This window comes from Diabrotica undecimpunctata, chromosome 9, assembly GCF_040954645.1.
Source record: "Diabrotica undecimpunctata isolate CICGRU chromosome 9, icDiaUnde3, whole genome shotgun sequence".
Classification (NCBI taxonomy): domain Eukaryota; kingdom Metazoa; phylum Arthropoda; class Insecta; order Coleoptera; family Chrysomelidae; genus Diabrotica; species Diabrotica undecimpunctata.
Window position 1 is genome coordinate 109,121,975 of NC_092811.1, and position 18,411 is coordinate 109,140,385.

General features: G+C 33.0%; 1 protein-coding gene across 1 annotated transcript in view; it reads left to right on the top strand.

The window, feature by feature from the left end:
• The first annotated feature begins 10,156 nt into the window (after window positions 1-10,156).
• The window catches only part of LOC140450388 (paramyosin, long form-like), a 94,911-nt gene continuing 86,656 nt past the window's right edge, over window positions 10,157-18,411 (top strand). Inside the window, exon 1 of the mRNA XM_072543986.1 lies at window positions 10,157-10,438. Coding sequence (XP_072400087.1) covers window positions 10,316-10,438 — 123 coding nt within the window. The 5' untranslated portion in view covers window positions 10,157-10,315. The remainder of the gene's footprint in view (window positions 10,439-18,411) is intronic.

Consider the following 18,411-nt stretch of genomic DNA (forward strand, 5'->3'; position numbering starts at 1 on the left):
GTAATGCGGCTTCATATACACACATATTGTAGACACATAATTTTCGAGAATAATATAGTTTCCAGTCAATCCACTTGGAATCTGTAGTACGGCCTGTAGATCGAAAGTAACTGAAACAAAATCCCGTTGTTCATGAGATATTTTCTTATCATTTTGTTTTTTAAGATTACATACCTACTTTTTTTCTTTTCTGATGTTCTCTGTAACTGTCTTCTAAATCCGATTTGTCAGTTGGATTAGCCCTATCATATTTATTACAAACTAAACTTGATCTTTTTTAGCAACAAAAAAGCTTAAATTATAGTAGTTAGAAAATATTCTTCGATATGTAATTTCGCTAACACCTTCCAGTTTCTTCTGCTCATAGTCATTTATAAAAAGTTGGTACATTTTTCTTATACTTAAATTTTTGTCCAAATATCTACGCTTTGAACTTTGGCGAATATAGTGTGGGCCCATGGTTGGAAAAGACTCAATATGAGCCTTCACGATTTTTTGGGTTTTACTGCTTGTTTTATTTGGCGGTGTATGCTTGCCTCTTTTATCCGTATCTGCATAACAGCCTAGAATATTAGTTTTTCTTATAACATCTTGTATTAACGACGCTGATATACAAAGTGTCGTACAAAGAAATTTCTCACATACCTGTATGTCTTGACCATTCAAAGAAAAGTAACACTTTTTGGAAAATGCACGCTGTTTTTTAAACTTCAACGAATTGCAACGATTCTCTTTGGTGGCTCCGTTTTAATACGAGCAATAAGAAAATGTTTCTGGCCTATATATTCTAACTTTCAATAATCACGACATAGTCTTTGACTGTAATCTTCGCTGAAAGAAACTGGCACATTTGTAAAAGCACTCTGAACAATTAACTGGATTTGGCATTGCTGGTCTATGGTCTTTTTTTTTATCTTATAAGGCAAACCCTCAGCACGCCTCCTTTTTGCAACATTTATTACCCAATCTTTGGGGTTAGATTTTCTCCAACGGTTTAGTGGACGTACGTCTTTCCATACTTTGTCAAAAAGTAGATTTAATATCCAACTAGCTATTTCAGTTGACACTAAATTATTCGTGGGTGCACCTATTTCAGTATCTTTTTTCTCATCATTTAGGCTATCGAAGTGTGTAAATCATATAGACTTCCTAGAGAGAGCGATCCCTCTTCACTTGGCTGATATGTGGGGTCTACATCTGGGTCTTCAGTTATTCTATCTGTGTATGTGTTATAAAGATCATTTATGGGTTTAGCTTAGTAACCATTTCTAAATTTTAACTCAACCCGTTTTCAGGTAAAATGAAGTAAGTGTACTTAAAGGTTTTTACTAGTCGATATGAAAGAGAAATTTTAATAAATCATACACGTAAAATGTATTAAAGACACTTATCACCCTTTTACTGAATATGGTTTGCAGTAGTAGACATATATTGTTGTCCGGCATAATAATATATGTGGGCTTACTTTGTTTTACATGCAACAGAACTTTAATTTTATGGAAGTAAGTAGCGATATATTGTTTTATTTGAAAATGAAAAGTTGATTAGGTGTAACTTATTTGTTTATTACACAAATTATCTGCTGAATGGTAAGTCGTATCATTTATTGGGTTTTACCTGTATGTAGAGCGGAAAAAGCTGAGAATTTTGGTATACTTAACTCAATATTTTAAAATTTGTCATTTACCTGGTTTTCGCAGTATACCGACGATATATTAGTTTAAAGAGTTCAACCATTACTCTTTTGTGTTTTTGATGGCATATATGACTTCCCGTAATATTGGTGGTCCGGTATCCTCTGTGGTTTCTAATGATAGTTCTTCTCTTTCATCATTAAATAGCTTTTGGATGTAATTGGTCCAGTGACACAATCTTTTCTTCATATGACTAATAATATCTCATTTATTTTTGTGTACATCAAAGCTATCATACTTTTTATCAAGATCTTCTATTTCCTTGCATCTGTCTGAGAGCCACCTCTCTTTTGTATCTCGAATGTTCGTTCTGATGTTTTTCTGAATTTTTTTGTATATATTTAGGTCGTTTGATTTATGTTTTCTTCGTTATTTCATAAGTTTAAGAATTTCTGCTGTCGTCCAAGGTTTTGTTTTTCCCCCAAGTGATTTGATGGTTTCTTTTTCAACTGACACAAGGGCATGTTAAATCGTCCCCATTTTTAGTCAATAATTAGAGTTTCTGCATTATCTTCTTCGACTTTCCTTAGGTTTTTGTTTATTTTAAGTTTCGTTTCCGCGTATCTGTTGTCTTGTTTGAGCCGCCTTTTATCCATGATTTTCTTGGGGCTAAGGTGCTTTACATTCTTTAGTTTCACTCTTATCGACAAAACAACAGGATGGTGATCGGAGAATATGTCCACTCCTGGATAAATTTTGGATGATATTATAGAATTTCTATATCTTCTGTTGACGATAATATAATCTAATATAATCTTGATGTTGAACGTGCTAAATCATTTCAACTTTTCGTGCCTAATCATCTTGTTATAATTTCGCTTTGTTTGCCAGTACTCATATCTTTTTTTTATTTGATATTACCTTTTATCTTGAAAGCAGTAACTCCACATTTCCATAAACTTTTCCATTGTATATTAAAATCCTCAGGTGTATTAAATATTTTTTTAATTTTCAAATATATGTTACTTGTTAGAAGAGATATATAAGAGAAATAAAAATAATAACTGTGCCCCCAAAAGCCCTGACGGATATAATGAATTTCGAAAAAAGAAATACCAGATAGGAAGAAAGAAAAACTTCATCCTTATATGCCGGAATTTTTTATTTGTTTCTCATTAGGGTTGATAATACTGACTCCAATTCCTAAATTATATTTCCTAAATTTAAACGATGACACAAACTACAAACCAAATATATGTCAGAAGAAAAAATCTTAGTTTTAGATAAAATCTATTTAAAATAACACCATGATACAAACCAAAAATATGCCAGAAGAAAAAATCTTGGTTTTAGTTATCATATTGTTTTATTTTGACAATTTTAGCGTTTTCGTTCTTAAAAACTATGTTTATTCAAAAATTTTAATGGGGATGGAGGATGAGTCAGGTTTTCACCGAAGCATACACCTTGGTAAATGTTTAAAAGCTTTGACACTATGATATTTATAGAAAACTTATCGAAGTGTTTAAATATAACATAACCCAAATTATTTTTAAACATACAACCGTTGTAGGAATGTTCTATCATCACCTTTTGGTGGATTTAAACATTAGATCGCTATAAGCGTTTCCTTTTGGAAAAATGAGAACATTTTTTATCGACTGTCGGAAGTTTTATCAATTTGAAAGTGCAATTATAGCCGTATCTATTTTAAAAAATAAGGAACAGAAAATAAAAAGGAACATAATTAAAACAGCATTAAAGAATATGAAAAATGTTACAGTTCAATAACAATCAACGAACCGAAAAAAAAAACTTTAGCAAGGCTACTAGACTGGGAGACTGGGAAATGGGAGATTTTTAATGGGTCATTTGACCTAGCATAAATCACATATAAAACAATACTACAATATGTAAAAACAAATTTAGAAACTATGCTGTCAATTCTTAGCAGTACAGGTGAATCACAGGTAAGATAAACTTACCATTCAAGAGGGGGGCGGTGGGGACTTTTTGGCCAAACATACTTGTAGGGCATTTATAACTTAGGTAGGTAATACAAAAATAATGACCTGCGACCTAATGCCGGAGATTAGTACCACGAGCAGGGAAAATTTTTGATTTTCGGAAAACTTTTCCCCTTGGCAATTTGACACAGTACGGCATTTATACACAAAGTTTCGAATTGGTATATATATATATATATATATATATATATATATATATATATATTAATTTTTTTACAATGCCGTACATTTCGGCTGGAACGGAATAAGAAATCTAATGCAAAAGCCTTAACTTAAACCCACGAGTACCAACGAGCTTCTAAAACATGGAGGAGAAAATATAACCCTAGACATGACAAAACTTATACAAAAAATAATATTGCACTGCAAGATATCAGGCGCATGTAGAAACAGCCTAATGATACCAATGTTCAAGAAAAGAGATAAAGAAGACCCCAACAATTATAGAGGTATAAATCTACTGAACACCGCACTTAAGCTTACCACAAAAGTCATAACCAACAAAATCAATAAACTAAGAACTTTATCAGATGAACCACAAGGATTCAGATCCGGAAGATCCTGCGTAGACGCCATATTTGTACTATCTATGTTTTATAGACCTGACAGAGACTTTGATCGCATCCAAGTCGAAGACGTCTTACACCTACTGTATAAAAGAAACATACCAATCAATATTATACAAACCATCGAAAACATCTACTTCCATAATCTAATACAGGCAAAGATCAATGGAAAACTAGCACAGTGTATACCAGTACAAAGCGGAATCAGACAGGGTGACTGGTTAAGTCCACTTCTCTTTAATAATAAGACAAGCTCCAAAGATTAACACACATCTTCAATACAACAGCCAAGAAATACAATATGATAATATCAGCAGAAAAAACCAAATGTATGACAACATCCAAATACCCACGACCATGTAAAATCGAAATTGATGAAAAAATAATAAAGCAGGAAGCAAGGTTTAGATATTTGGGAATAGACATAACTAGTTACGGAGATGTTGAAGAAGAAGTACGACGACGAAGCTTAAAAGCTAGTAATGCGGCGGGATCTCTTAATAACACAATCTGGAAGAACAAACACCTAAGACAAGACATAAAAACAAGAACCTATAAAGCAGCAATTAGACCTATATTAACATATACGGCGGAGACAAGACTTGACATATCTAAAACGAGACGACTACTAGAAACAACAGAGATGAAAATACTTGCAGAGGATAGGATAGTACGAATAGCACGAGATAAGTCACCAAATAAACGAAGAAGTGTTGGCAGATCAAGAAAAGATGGTGCGATAATTTGAACAATTTAGGAGGCTAATATTGAAGAAGAAACAGGCTTTAAAGCCTACATACAAGAAGGAAGAAGAAGAAGAAGAGTACCAATAAGAATTTTCAGCATAGTTTTTGAAGTTGTTATTACATATTGTAGTATTTTTTTACATGTGCTTCCTACTGGCTCAAATGACCCCCTAAAAATGTTCTATGGGCTTGTAGTTTATAGACCGTATCGGTTTACATAACTTTCCTACGTTTTTCGATACCTAGTTGCCAATTCTTTTGGTTTGTCTATAAGTTTTCTTCTAGATCTCTGCATCTCATTTCCCAACTTATGCCTTCTCTCCAACTAAGACGAATTCTTACTATTTTCCTTATACCGTAACATGACCACGTTTAGATTTGTTTTGGGAGTAGTTGTTTCGACATTCTTGACGTAGATACTATCTAGTTGTTGGGTACCAGTACAGGCACCTATTGTGCTTCTTACTTTAACAATTTCTGTTGCTCTTTTGTTCGTTGATATTTCCAGTCTAGATTTCCCTGTCATAAATCGATTTTCATTGCTTTAAGTTTTCTATTTTTCTAATAGAAATAGAGCATACCCAAAGAGAAATGAAGCTAGATGCACAAGAATAGCAAAGGACGAATACCGGACCCTAAGGAGGGAAGAAAAAATATTACATAGAAGAAAAAAAGGCAATTTAAAGAAAAGCAGTTAGAAATCATAGAATGGCTAAGAAATCAAAACGAAACTCAAAAGTTTTACAGAAAAGTGAACAAAATGAGTAAAGAGTTTAAGTCAAGAATAGGGAGATGTAAGGATGGAGAAGAAAATATCTAAAGTGATACGGCCTCAATCTTGAACCGATGGGTTGAATTTTTCGACGCACAATTTAACAGCAATTATATCAAAGAAGCAGATAACACCGTAGCAGATTTAAATGATTGGAATTTATTCAAACCAAACGAAAGACCACCTACCACTGAACCAGCCCAAACCATTAAAAAGCTTAAAAATAATAAAGCACCAGTGTCTAAACAAATTTGTAGTGAGCTTCACAAGAATGGTGGCACTGCATAAACTTTCACTTCTTGTCTGGCAAAATGAGACCATGCCCTGTGAATGGTGTCAAGGCGTGATATTCCCGTTACATAAAAAAAGGCGATCAGTTCCAGTGTAACAACTACATAGGTAGGTATAACCCTGGTAACAAATGCTTACAAAATACTAGCAAATATTCTCTACGAAAGACTACCAGTTTACACAGTTGACATAGTTGGAAAATACCAGGCCGGATTTACTTCAGAAAAATCAACAATTGACCGGATTCATTCAATAAGACAGATCCTTAAGAAAAAATTAGAATTTAACATTGAAACCCACCACCTATTTGTCGACTTCAAAGCCGCATACGACAGTGTAAAGAGAACAGTACTATACCAATCAATGCGTGAGTTTGGTATACCAAAAAAAATTATCCGATTAACGAGAATGACAATGTCTAACTTAAAAGCCAGCTTTAGAATACAGGAAGAAAATTCATCCCTTGGCTTGCCTTCTATTTAATATTGCCTTGGAAAAGACAGTCCAAGAGCAATATTTCCTAGAATTGGAAACGGCGGCGAAACAGGTAGAGGGAAACAGCATTTTAGAAGTCATATCTTTGAACGAGTTGACAGCTTCACATACCTTGTCCAACTATGGACTCCAAAAACAATTCCACTCAAAAAGATTCCCACTCTTGAAGATCGTACACTTTTAAAGAGATTAGAAGAGAATCCTTTTAAAGATGCAAGAACTATGTCACAGTTTCCGGGAAGAATGACAACAACTTGGCGCAGAATAAGGCATCGCGTTTTAGGTGCCGAACTTCAGCAAAAATACAAGCTCTTACACCACAACAAAAGCAATCAAGCCTTATATTTGCTTTAAACCATCAGCTACAAAATCAAGATTTTTGAGACAGGGTAATTATTACAGATGAGAACACTTTTCAATCTTCTAAAAGGACAAAATTAAGGTGTACCGACCAGATAATAATAGATTTAATCCTCTATATGATGAAAGATATCGAGCAGCTGGTCATTTTATTGATGGCGTATTGATGGCAGTTAAAATGTTTTGCCATCTCTAATAGTGCCCAGTTATCTTTTAATTTGATTACAATGCTTGCTTTAATATATTGTTAAGCTAAGTCGTTTGTTTTATTCCTTAATAATAATAAAAATAGTAACAGCAACCCTATTTTATGTAAAAACTATCATTTATATACTCATTATAAAATGCAGGAATTCAAAATAATATCAAAATTTAGACCTGAATAATTATTACAATTTATGAATTAACATATGTAATCAATATTTTGTTGTTTTTTTGTTTATTTTATTATTTGTCTGTCATAATAAATATAATATAATGTAAGACCAATCAAATACACTGCTCAAAATGATCAAATCTTACTAAGAGTTATATCAGTTTTTTTAGTAACCAGCATGAGACCGACTTAGAGATACTAGAGATCAGAAGATGAGAAACCGAACAGAATGGCGACTAATTTTTAAGCAGGCTAGGATCCACAGAGGATTGTCGAGCCAAAGATGATGATATTAATTTCATTTTTTGGTGTAAGTCCTTCAATGAAGCAAGCATTATAAAGAGTTTTTAAAGCTTTTATGACGCATTCGCCTCCTTATTTTATCACTTTACTTACAATACAACAAACCGACATATCTATGTTTCATGAACCTTAAGAAGGCATTTGACCGGGTCAAATTAAAAGACGTTATCCACCTACTGAATGCAAGAGACATACCTCTAGGAATAATCAAAACGATCAAAAATATCTACCAAAACAACACAATAAAAGTAAAAGTAGAAGAAGAACTAACCGACCCTATTGAAGCTGGTAATGGGATAAGACAGGGAGATTCCCTGAGTCCTCTATTGTTCAACCTGACTATGGATGAAATAATAAAAAAAGTAAGAACTAAAAAAGGATACCGAATGGGAAAAACAACTTAAAATAATCTGCTATGTAGACGACGCAATACTAGTCTCTCAAAGTGAAGATGATTAGAACATATGCTGTACCAATTTAATATAACCGCCAGAATATTTAACATGTTATTTTTCCCAAAGAAGACAAAATGCATAGTTACAACAGCAAATTTACTAAGATGTAAATTGGAGCCCCCAATGAAGAAGTACTGCGGAGGATGAACACAGCTGCGGATTTGGTCAACATCGTGAAGAGCCGTTAGCTGCAGTACTTGGGACATATAATGAGAAATCAAGGCAGATACGAGCTACTTCAATGCATTTTGTAAGGTAAAATTGAAAGAAAAAGGGACCCAGGACGAAGAAGAATATCCTGCCTTGCTAACCTGAGAGCATGGTATAAAATGACCTCAACACAGCTATTTCGTATAGTAACCAACAAAGTCATCATAGCTAGGATGATCGCCAAAGTTCGGAACGGACAGACACCCTAAGAAGAAGAAATTGAAGCTGGAAGGTCAGATAAAAGAACAAGTGATGGAGTTTAAATATCTAGGCATCACATTATCTAGCTACGGAAAGCTCGAAACTGAAGTGGAAGATCAAGTGAATAGAGCAAACAGAGCCGCAGGCTGCATGAATGAAACAATGTTGAGAAATAAAAATACCGGGAAAGAAATGAAAGGCAGAATTTACAAAACGATCACCAGACCAATAATGACATACGCGGCAGAAACAAGACCTGACACAGAGCGGACAAAAAGGATGTTAGCAAGGTGGAGAACATCAAGGACTAGGTAAGAAATAGAAGAGTAGAATAAAACGATCATCTGAGCAGAAATGATAACACATAGAGTAGTAAAGACAGCAAGAGACGTTTCCCCAATAGAAAGACGATCAGTAGGAAGACCGCGAAATCGATGGAACGACAACTTACTGGAGACACATTAAAAAACAGACAGAGTTATGTCTATATAAAAAGAAGAAGAAGAAGAAGACTTACACTGCTTTCTTCTCCAGGTGTTTTGTTGTTCTTAATACCTTTTAACGCTGATTTAATTTCCTCTATGGTTATATCTGGAAGTTCCTCTGAAAACAAAGGTTTTTGTTTTGTTCTATGGTATTAGTTGTTTCTTTAGTATTAAAGTTCTTTATGTCTTTCCTAATGGCTTTTGAAATGGGTTTTGTTTAAATTCCTTAGCTCTGCAAAGTTTCGTTGTGTGCTTATCCTTCCAGATCCTTAGGGAAAGTTAATTCTATAGTTAAATTCTTTCTTCAAGTCTACAGATATTATTATTAATTGCTTGCTGTATTATATAACTTTTTCTATCAAGGATTTTATTACTTGAAGGTGGTAATTCGTTTTAAAGTAACTCCTGGATAAAGCAACTCCACAAACTAATTTTGCAAGGAAATACACAGAGGCGCCAAGGCATAGAAAGAAAAACAACATTCTAGGCTAAGAACATAAGGGGCAAGGTAACCTCAAAGACGTGGCCACCATATTTCGAAGCTGAAAAGGGCACTCTACAACCAAAAAGATTTCTTATATTGATTCTTTTATTATCTAAGCAATCCTTATACCCTTGTTTATCTACCTAATAAATGAATAAGTTTCAAGGCTCAACGTCCTCTTTATCAAGAGTTATATAGTAACCTTTAACTTGGTAAATTGAATTGGGTTTTTTATGAGACTAAATGAATCCTATTTACCCAGTTTCAAAACGCTAAGACTTTTATTTCAAGAGTTATATTGACAGATACATATTGACAGATCTCTTGGGTTTTTAATAAATGTATCCTTAAGGAACTATTTGTATACTCTATCAATATATTCAACGTTAAAGAAAAAATACTAAGCACAATGAGATTTGAAAAACAACAATATGAGCCTATTGAAAAATTTTACATTCAATACTAAAAAGACGAAAAACCAATTGAGTTTACTTAAAATCCTTCCTACGTGCTTCATATCAGACATAATTTTATTAAGGCTCATTTATTTGTATTGTAAGCGATGAGTTAAATAAAAGATACCCTGTATACGAATATGAGAGATTCCAGAAATCGTACAAATCACTACCAGCTAGGTAAATGCATAAAATGCATAAAAAATCTGTAAAAATAACCGAAAAATGTGAGTCACAGATGCGCAGAGCCCCCTGCGTACGACGTCTACAACGCATGTGCCGACCGAGCGCCCAACTTTATTCCGACGGTGGACGTCTCGACGCTCATATACGAACGACTCTGCCACCACTGTCAGGCGGCGCAGGCACGCGGATTTCAATACTGAAATTTTCGACGGTCAGTGCACCAACGACACGACAATACATTAACAAAAAAGTAAAAAAATATCTTGAAGATGGCTTCTTCCTCTGTGGCGAGGACCTCCAAATACTCGTACCGTTCATCCGGAGCTGCAGGAGGCAGTGCTGACGTCAGCATCGAATACAGCGCGGATCTGACAGCTCTTTCTAGGCTTGAGGTAAAAATAAGATCAACTTCGTCATCCGAGATCACGTTTCAAGATTTTTAAGGAATTGTGATATTCTGTGTATCTTTTTAAGATCGATTTTAATTTTGTGAAAAATGTGAAGTGTTTTTTAAAGTGATTTTTGGATTATAGTGGTAAGACAGCCACCTGCCACTGGTCGGTATTTTTTCTGTCAACTAAACCTAATTTTTGTACAGTTAAAAAGTATTTGATCTAATAATAGCAAAAAACACATTTTTTAAATTCAAAAATAGTACCCTTAGATTATCCATTTTTTCAAACTTTTATTAACCGATGATCTAAACTGAAATTTTCATAATCTTTTAAGTTTTTACAATTTGTACCGTCTATTTTTGTCCAATATTTTTCCTACTATTTTTAAATAGGAATGCAACCTACTTTTCACCATGTTGCCAAGTGTAATGTATTTTTATCTCTAAAAAATTTAACTTCATTCCAAAAAGTTGCCATTTGTCATTGTTTTTACAGTTTTTGCTAAATTGATACTTTTTTTAATATTGAAAAATGTTTCTATGTCCTTTTGATATGCAAAAAATTGATATATTGAACAATTTTAATACAAATTGTACATTCATAATTTATGACATACCTCATATTAAAAATAATTCGCCAGTATAAACCTGTCACATGGTTTTATTAAACACAAAAATAATTAATTATTGCCTAAAACAAAACATTAAAAAAACCTGAATTCCATTGAATAGCAATTTTGATTTTGATACTGCGATTCGGTCGCAAAAAGTATAGTGAGTATACTTCTTAAAAAATCATCAATATTTATGACAATAGCTATTAAAAATTCTTTAAATGATAGATAAAACACTTTTATTTAAATTTTATAAATAGTTTTTTGATCTCACCAAGTTATAAGAGTACAATATAAAATAATAGAAATATTTAAAGATACGAAACTAGATTTTTAGGTCATCTGTTAGTATAATAGTGTAATCTGTATAATAGTTAAAGAACTTCACTCATTTCTAATAATCGAGGGATGACACTTTTTCGGTAGCAGGTGAAGGCTATACAGAAGAGTCAATTAATAAAATTCACATTAACAAAAATGTCTTAGAGTCAAAATTAATACTTTTTTAATTATGAACGAATTTCTACTAAAGTCTAGATAGTTTTTTTTTTAAATTTTATATGATATTGTTCTGAAACTGTTCTTCAAATAGATATTTGATATGAAATGCCTTGACTAATTTATGAAATTAATTAAGTTTTTATCAATTTTACATAGTTTTCTATTGTCACTTAATTTATGCCACTATCAGTTGGGCTTAAAAATCTGGGGAACAAAAGTTTATTTATTAAAACCCAAAAAACTTTAATTCTTTTAATTTTTTCTCTGAATCTATTCTAAAAATTATTGAAATGTATGATTTGGCTTATTAGGAAAGGGGATCAGGTTATGTTGGCAACATTTTATTTTTACATACACTAAGAAACCTTGTTCTTTATTTATAGAACTGAAAAAAGATTGTACGTGATATTTGAGGTTATGTTTTCGTATTTTAAGATATTTCATTGTGTTTATTTTACCACAATATTGAGGCTTTTATAATGCTTTCTTTTTTTTATTTTAAATATTATAACTGGTATAATATTTTTTCTGAATAGACACAGAATATTTTCTGATTCACACAATTTCTTTTTTTTTAATTTTTTAAATTCATATTTATTATCTTTACAGTTTTTCTTCTAAATTTTTAGATTTTTCTGATGTTTATTTTTATTATCAATTCCTTAATATCATGTATCCGATATTCTTTATGTACCTATGACATATTGAACTACTTTGGCTTTAGGATAAACATATTGTTAATATAACCAAATTTTTACAATGAAACATATATTGAGTAGCTTATATGAGTTTAATCTATCATTAAACATCTTACTAATTGATTTTATGAAAACATATGACACAATAAGTATTCAAAAAGTTTATAAAACACTAGCATCTTTTGATTTCTCCCAGAAAATAGTAACAGCAGATATCGTTAACAGCAATATAAGTCTTCCATGAGGAGATCCATTGTATTTGTAATTTACTTTAATATTGGATGAACTTCTAAAAAATCTTAATATACTACCACTAACTTCAATTCTTCTTTTTCTTCATTTGTGGCCAATTCAATAATATCCTCGTTTTTGCTTATTCTTTGTGTCGTTTTCCTTTTGCACAGTGCCTCATACTTTTCTCAGTATCTTTCTCTTGAATGTCTTGAGTTGCGTTTCATCTTTTTTATCATTACCCAGGTCTAACAACTATAGGTTACTACCGGTCTAATTAATGTTCTGCAGATAATTATTTTGGTTCTTTCCTTAAATAATTTCGATGTGATCTTTTATTAGCATAATATGTACGGTTCCCATTGGAAATAAGTGCAATAATTTTGCTACTTTTGCTACATTCAGACCTCTTTTGTGCACTTCTTCTTCATTGTCTTACATTCATAATATTCATGTCGTCTTCCATGTCATCCAACCATCTCATTCTGGATCTTCCGTTTTTTTTCTTCCTATCGGCTTCCATTGTAATATTTTCTTTGTTGATTTGGTATCTTCTTATCTCTGGATATGTCCCAGTCATGACAATCTCTGCCTTTTAGCAAATCTTACAATGTTGTGCCCTACATTCAATTAATTTTTAATAATATTACAATAAGTAAATTGTGTAATTCTTTTACAAGTAACATCCAAGAAGTTGTCCCATGACAATTTCCTATTCTGCACAAAATTCCTTTATCTGCACAAAAAATATAAAAATAACTCTGTTTAATAATCTTGTTGAAAGATCACTGGGAGGGTGTAGCTATAGTCTTCGATATTTTAGTGATCTCATAAGGTTTGTTGTAAGATTGTTAGGATGGTTTTCAAGCTTCAGAGCACATTTTTGGGAGCAATTTGTGATATCTTCTTTAATAGTCTTAACTTGAAGGTCATGCACAATGAACTGATTAGGTACATACCATTGTGCATTTTTAATGGAGTGTAGGACTTTTGATTACAACATTTCCAAGAAATCTACATTAGACCTGGACGCAGATCTCCACAGCTAAATCTCATACTGGTTTTATGACTGATACAATAATACCTTGTTATGTAGAGATAGTTGTGATCTTTTACCTCGTAACCAGTAAAGCTGGTATGGAAGCAAAGTATGCTTCTTCCATGTTAGCCGCTTGTCGAGTTGCATACCCAGGTATTTGACATGGTTTTTTTGTTGTAACTCTTGATTATTTAAAGACACTAGTGGGCATGTATTTTTTCTACTAGTGAATGTAATTTGAATTAACTTGCTCTCGTTTACTTTTATTCTCCACTGTCTCAGCCAAATTTTTATTTTGTTAAGATTGATCTGTAGAAACTGGAAAGCAACGTTGGAGTTTGGATGTGAAGCTCAAATTGTATTTATCCTCTGCCTAAGTTCCTGTGATAATATCGTTGCTCGTAGGTAGATCAGCTGTAAATATCAGATAGAGAACAAGTTCCAGAACACTACCCCGTGGAACTCCTGCTTTGATTTGATTTAGACTTGTGTACATATTGTAATGCCTTATTAAGAAGTGCCGATCAAGCAGGTAGGACTTGAGGATAAGGAAATAATTTAAGGAAACGACTTTTTAAGTTTGTAGAGTAGACAGGTGTGCCAAACTTTATCAACATCTTGAGAAATATCCAAAAATGTTTGCTGAACAGTTTTTCCTCTCTTCGAAGCTTCATGAATAAAATTACAAACTTTATGTATTTGCCCAGTGGTGACATGTTGTTGTCTTAATCCAAACTGGTTAGTTATTAGTTGGCGTTCTACAAGAATTGGTTGTAACCTAACCAACAGTAGTTTTTCGGAAGTTCTTTGAGAATTTTAGCGGTAATCAGGTCGCAAGGGTAGTCCAACCTAATACGGTGATTCTAAAAACTTTTGGGTATTGTTTGTTATGTCAAGGCTGTTGTTATCTGGAGGCTTTGGCTGGAATACACTCACCAGATGATTGGCAAACTCTTCGGCTTCTTCTTTGTTGCTTTTAGCCCATCTTCCATTATCTATTTAAATAGAAGAGTTGGTTAATTAAGCATATGGTTGGAATACATTCACCAGATGATTGGCAAACGCTTCGGCTTCTTTGTTGCTTTAATCCCATCTTACATTACCTTTTTGAATAGGAGAGTTGGTTAATTAAGGTCGAGTTTTCAGGTAATACTGAATACCTTATGATTATTTAGAAGAATTTTTAATTGGGCGGTAACTTGGTTTAATGCAGTTTTATCCTGAGACGGACGTATTCTCTGCCATATTTTCCATAACCTTCGCTTTTCTGTAATCTTTTCTTCGATTTTATTAGGCAGGTGTTGTAGTTTAGTTTCCAACGGTCTGGTTGGTGATGATTGCCAAGCTACCTCTTGTAATATTTTAGTAAATTGTTCAACAGATTCGTCTATATCGCCGTGCCTTTTTAGAGGTATTTCTCTATCCAATTTGTGATCAATAATATTTCGAAAGATTTCCCAATTCGTAAATTTATTACCTAGAAATGGTGGATATTTATTCACAAGAATTTCTATAGATATCGTAACTATGATAGGACAGTGGTTGGACGACAATTCAAAACAAGATTGTACTGTCCGAAGTTTGGGTGGAATTTCCTTAGTAACACAAAAATCGACCAAGTCTTAAGTTCTATTGAGATTGGTTGGCCACTATGTAGGTTCATGCTGATATATGTCTAAGATTTTTACTATTTATTGCCATATACAGTTGTCTGCCTTTAAGATTTATTATTCTAGCTCCCCAGTAAGTGTGTTTAGCATTATAGCCGTCTCAAGCAAGAAACCTATTTCTGAGTGTATTGATATTGCTGTTTGCTTATTGTGTGCCGTAGTTGACTGTAAATGGCACTAACATTCAGTGGACCGTTCCAGCTAGCTATGCTAATGCTACGTGCTTGAATATGCTTTTTATTGCAGTTCCTCCATGTATGGTGCCATAGATGCTTTGTATTATATATCAAGAAGTTTGGAATTTTGTGATTTTTTATAAAAGCTTTGACCTCATGGGCATGTTGTGTTAGCCCGTTGGCGTTCAAAATGACTTGTGTCGTTTTCCTCTTGCACCGTGCATATACTCGTCTCAGTATTTTTCTCTAGAATGTCTTGAAATGCGTTTCATATTTTTTTATTATTACCCACGTCTAACAACCATAGGTTACTACGGGTCTAATTAATGTTATGCAGATAGTTATTTTGGTTCTTCTGTCCAATAATTTCAATGTCATCAATTTTTTATTAGCATATTATGTACGATTCGCACAGTAAATTCGTGCATAAATTTCGCTACATACGTGTGAAGGTGTGTAGACATCCACACGGTTGATGATATAGTTGTATATTGCGACATTATTTTCATTTTCAGGTGTTCTTTTGACAGTTATGTACTTGGTTTTGTTTCGCTTTTTTTTAAGCCCTATTTTCGTGCATCAGGATCAATTCCTTGAACACTTCTGTTAGTCATTGCTTGCTCCCAATAATAATATCTACATCATCTGCATATGGAGTAACTTGTACTGATCTGGTATTTATATGATCGATTACATTAGTTTTTCTGATGATGGCCACAAGAACTAGGTTGAACAGCATTGTTGATAGTGCGTCCCCTACCTCACTCCCACATTGACGTCAAATAGGGGTCAGTCCTCCCTTAAAAAAAATTATTTAAAAATTCCTTTATAAAAAGGTATATATTAAAACACCCTATCGGGCTACATCACAGAACGTTTTCGGAATTAATATTCCATCATCAGTACTATCTGGATGTACATGTTTTGAGCCACTAAATACTTGTCACGGCAACGATTATTGTCATTTCAATCAGTTGCCATCAACTAATCCTCGTAGACACTTTGTCCCAGCAACCTCCAGTGGAGTCTTACGTTGCCATATTACCAATTCCTGTTGTAACTTAAACATTCTAGTACATAAGATCAAATAATGTAACTCAATTTCAATTTAACAACATTTAACGGGCTTTTACCCAAGTATTTAGTGTTTCAAAACATGTACATCCAGATAACACTGATGATGGAATATTCATTCCGAAAACGTTCTTGATGTAGCCCGATAGGGTGTTTTAATATATACCTTTTTATAAAGGAATTTTTAAACAAATTTTTTGTGATACATGGTATACAGCCAGCTACAGGAACTTAGTTTTTTGTGGAGTTCTCCATTACTCTAACTGCGACTTTTGAGCCCCGCAACGTCATTTTTATGATGATATATTTGTTAGGTATACCTTGATTACAAATATCTTCCAGCATTTTGTCTCTTTTTACACTATCAAAAGCTTGTTTAAAGTCTATATACATATTGCATTTTATGCCGCATTGATAAGCTTTTTCTTGAATCGTTCTTAGTGTGAATATATTGTCTGTAGTGGCTCTATTTGGTTTGAATCTATTTGATTATCACCGATTATATTCTTCGAGTATTCTTACCATCTCTTATAGATAATACCAGACAGATTTTTATATAATACATTTAGTAATGTAATTGGCCTATCATCCTATAATTCCATTTTATCTCCTTTCTTATATATTGGGTGTATAAGGCCAACTGCCCATTCCTCCGACATTTGCTCATTGGTTGATATTTATATTATTTAATAATGAATTATTTACCAAAGTTCGGATTATTCATGTTTTAATACTTCTGCCGAAATTCCGTTCATCCCTGGAACTTTATTGTTTTTGAGTTTTTTTATTATCTGAAACACTTCTTCACAACTCCGTCTCCAAATTCCAGTATCCTTTCCACCTCTCTATAATTTTTTGCTTCTCTGATAGTAGTTATCCGTCCTTGTCTTTGCATATCGTCAATTTTGTTCTAAATAACTGTGCTTTTTTTACTCTTTGTAGAATTTTAGTCTCTAGGATTTCTTGTATTTGCTTTTTTGATGCCTCTGTTTTTTTTATTCGCATATTCTAGTCGCTTGTAACATCTTCTTGTTATAAATTCCCCTGCCATTTCTGGTGTTTCTTTGAAATTGATTAAGTCTAGCTTGCCTTTTTTCCTCTACTGCAGTTCTGCAGTAATGGATTCTAATGTGTTTGTGGTGTTCTATTTTGTTCCGCTGTTCTTTAGTGATCTACTCTTTATTTAGGTATTTTTTTAAGCCCAAAATTTTTACAAGGGCAGTACTAATCTGTTTCCAGTTTTTATCTTGCCTTTCGTCTATTTTCGTCGACTTGATTGTAAGTGTGGCTGGCTGGCGATTTCCATGACACTTTATGGATTGTTTTATGTGGGAATAAGGTTTCTCCAATAATTAGGTCATGGTTACCACAGTTAAATGAAGCAATCGTCCTTGTTATTTCTCTTACCAGTGACATGCTTTTCCATAACGTGTTCTAGGTTGGTGGTGTTAGTGCCAACCTTGGAATTGAAGTATCTCATGACTCAACCTCATACTGACGATCTATGTTTATCAGACAAGCTATTAAAACTATGAATTCTATATTCTCGATGCAATTGTTATTTTATCTTGATGATATATATTATGCAGTGGGGTCAATATTTTTTTTCTCTATAGACGTCAACTAAAAACTCGAAAATTACATTGTGATGTAAGAAAGCTGTAGAATACAAAAAACTAGCTTATATGTGCTTTGTTGATTTATAAAAGGCATTTGACAGAGTACCGTTATCAGACGCTATATATCCACTATATAATAGGCAATAACCATTGGATACTATAAAACTAATAGAAAATATATAAGTAAGGAAGAAAACTAAACTAAATATTCCATCAGGATCAGGATCATTCGTTCCAATAATATTTAACCTCATATTGGAAAAGATAATAAAGAAAGTAAAAAATGAAAGGAAGATGTCAAATGAAAAATATACAAATAAAAATATGCGGATGACTCAGTCGTGATAGC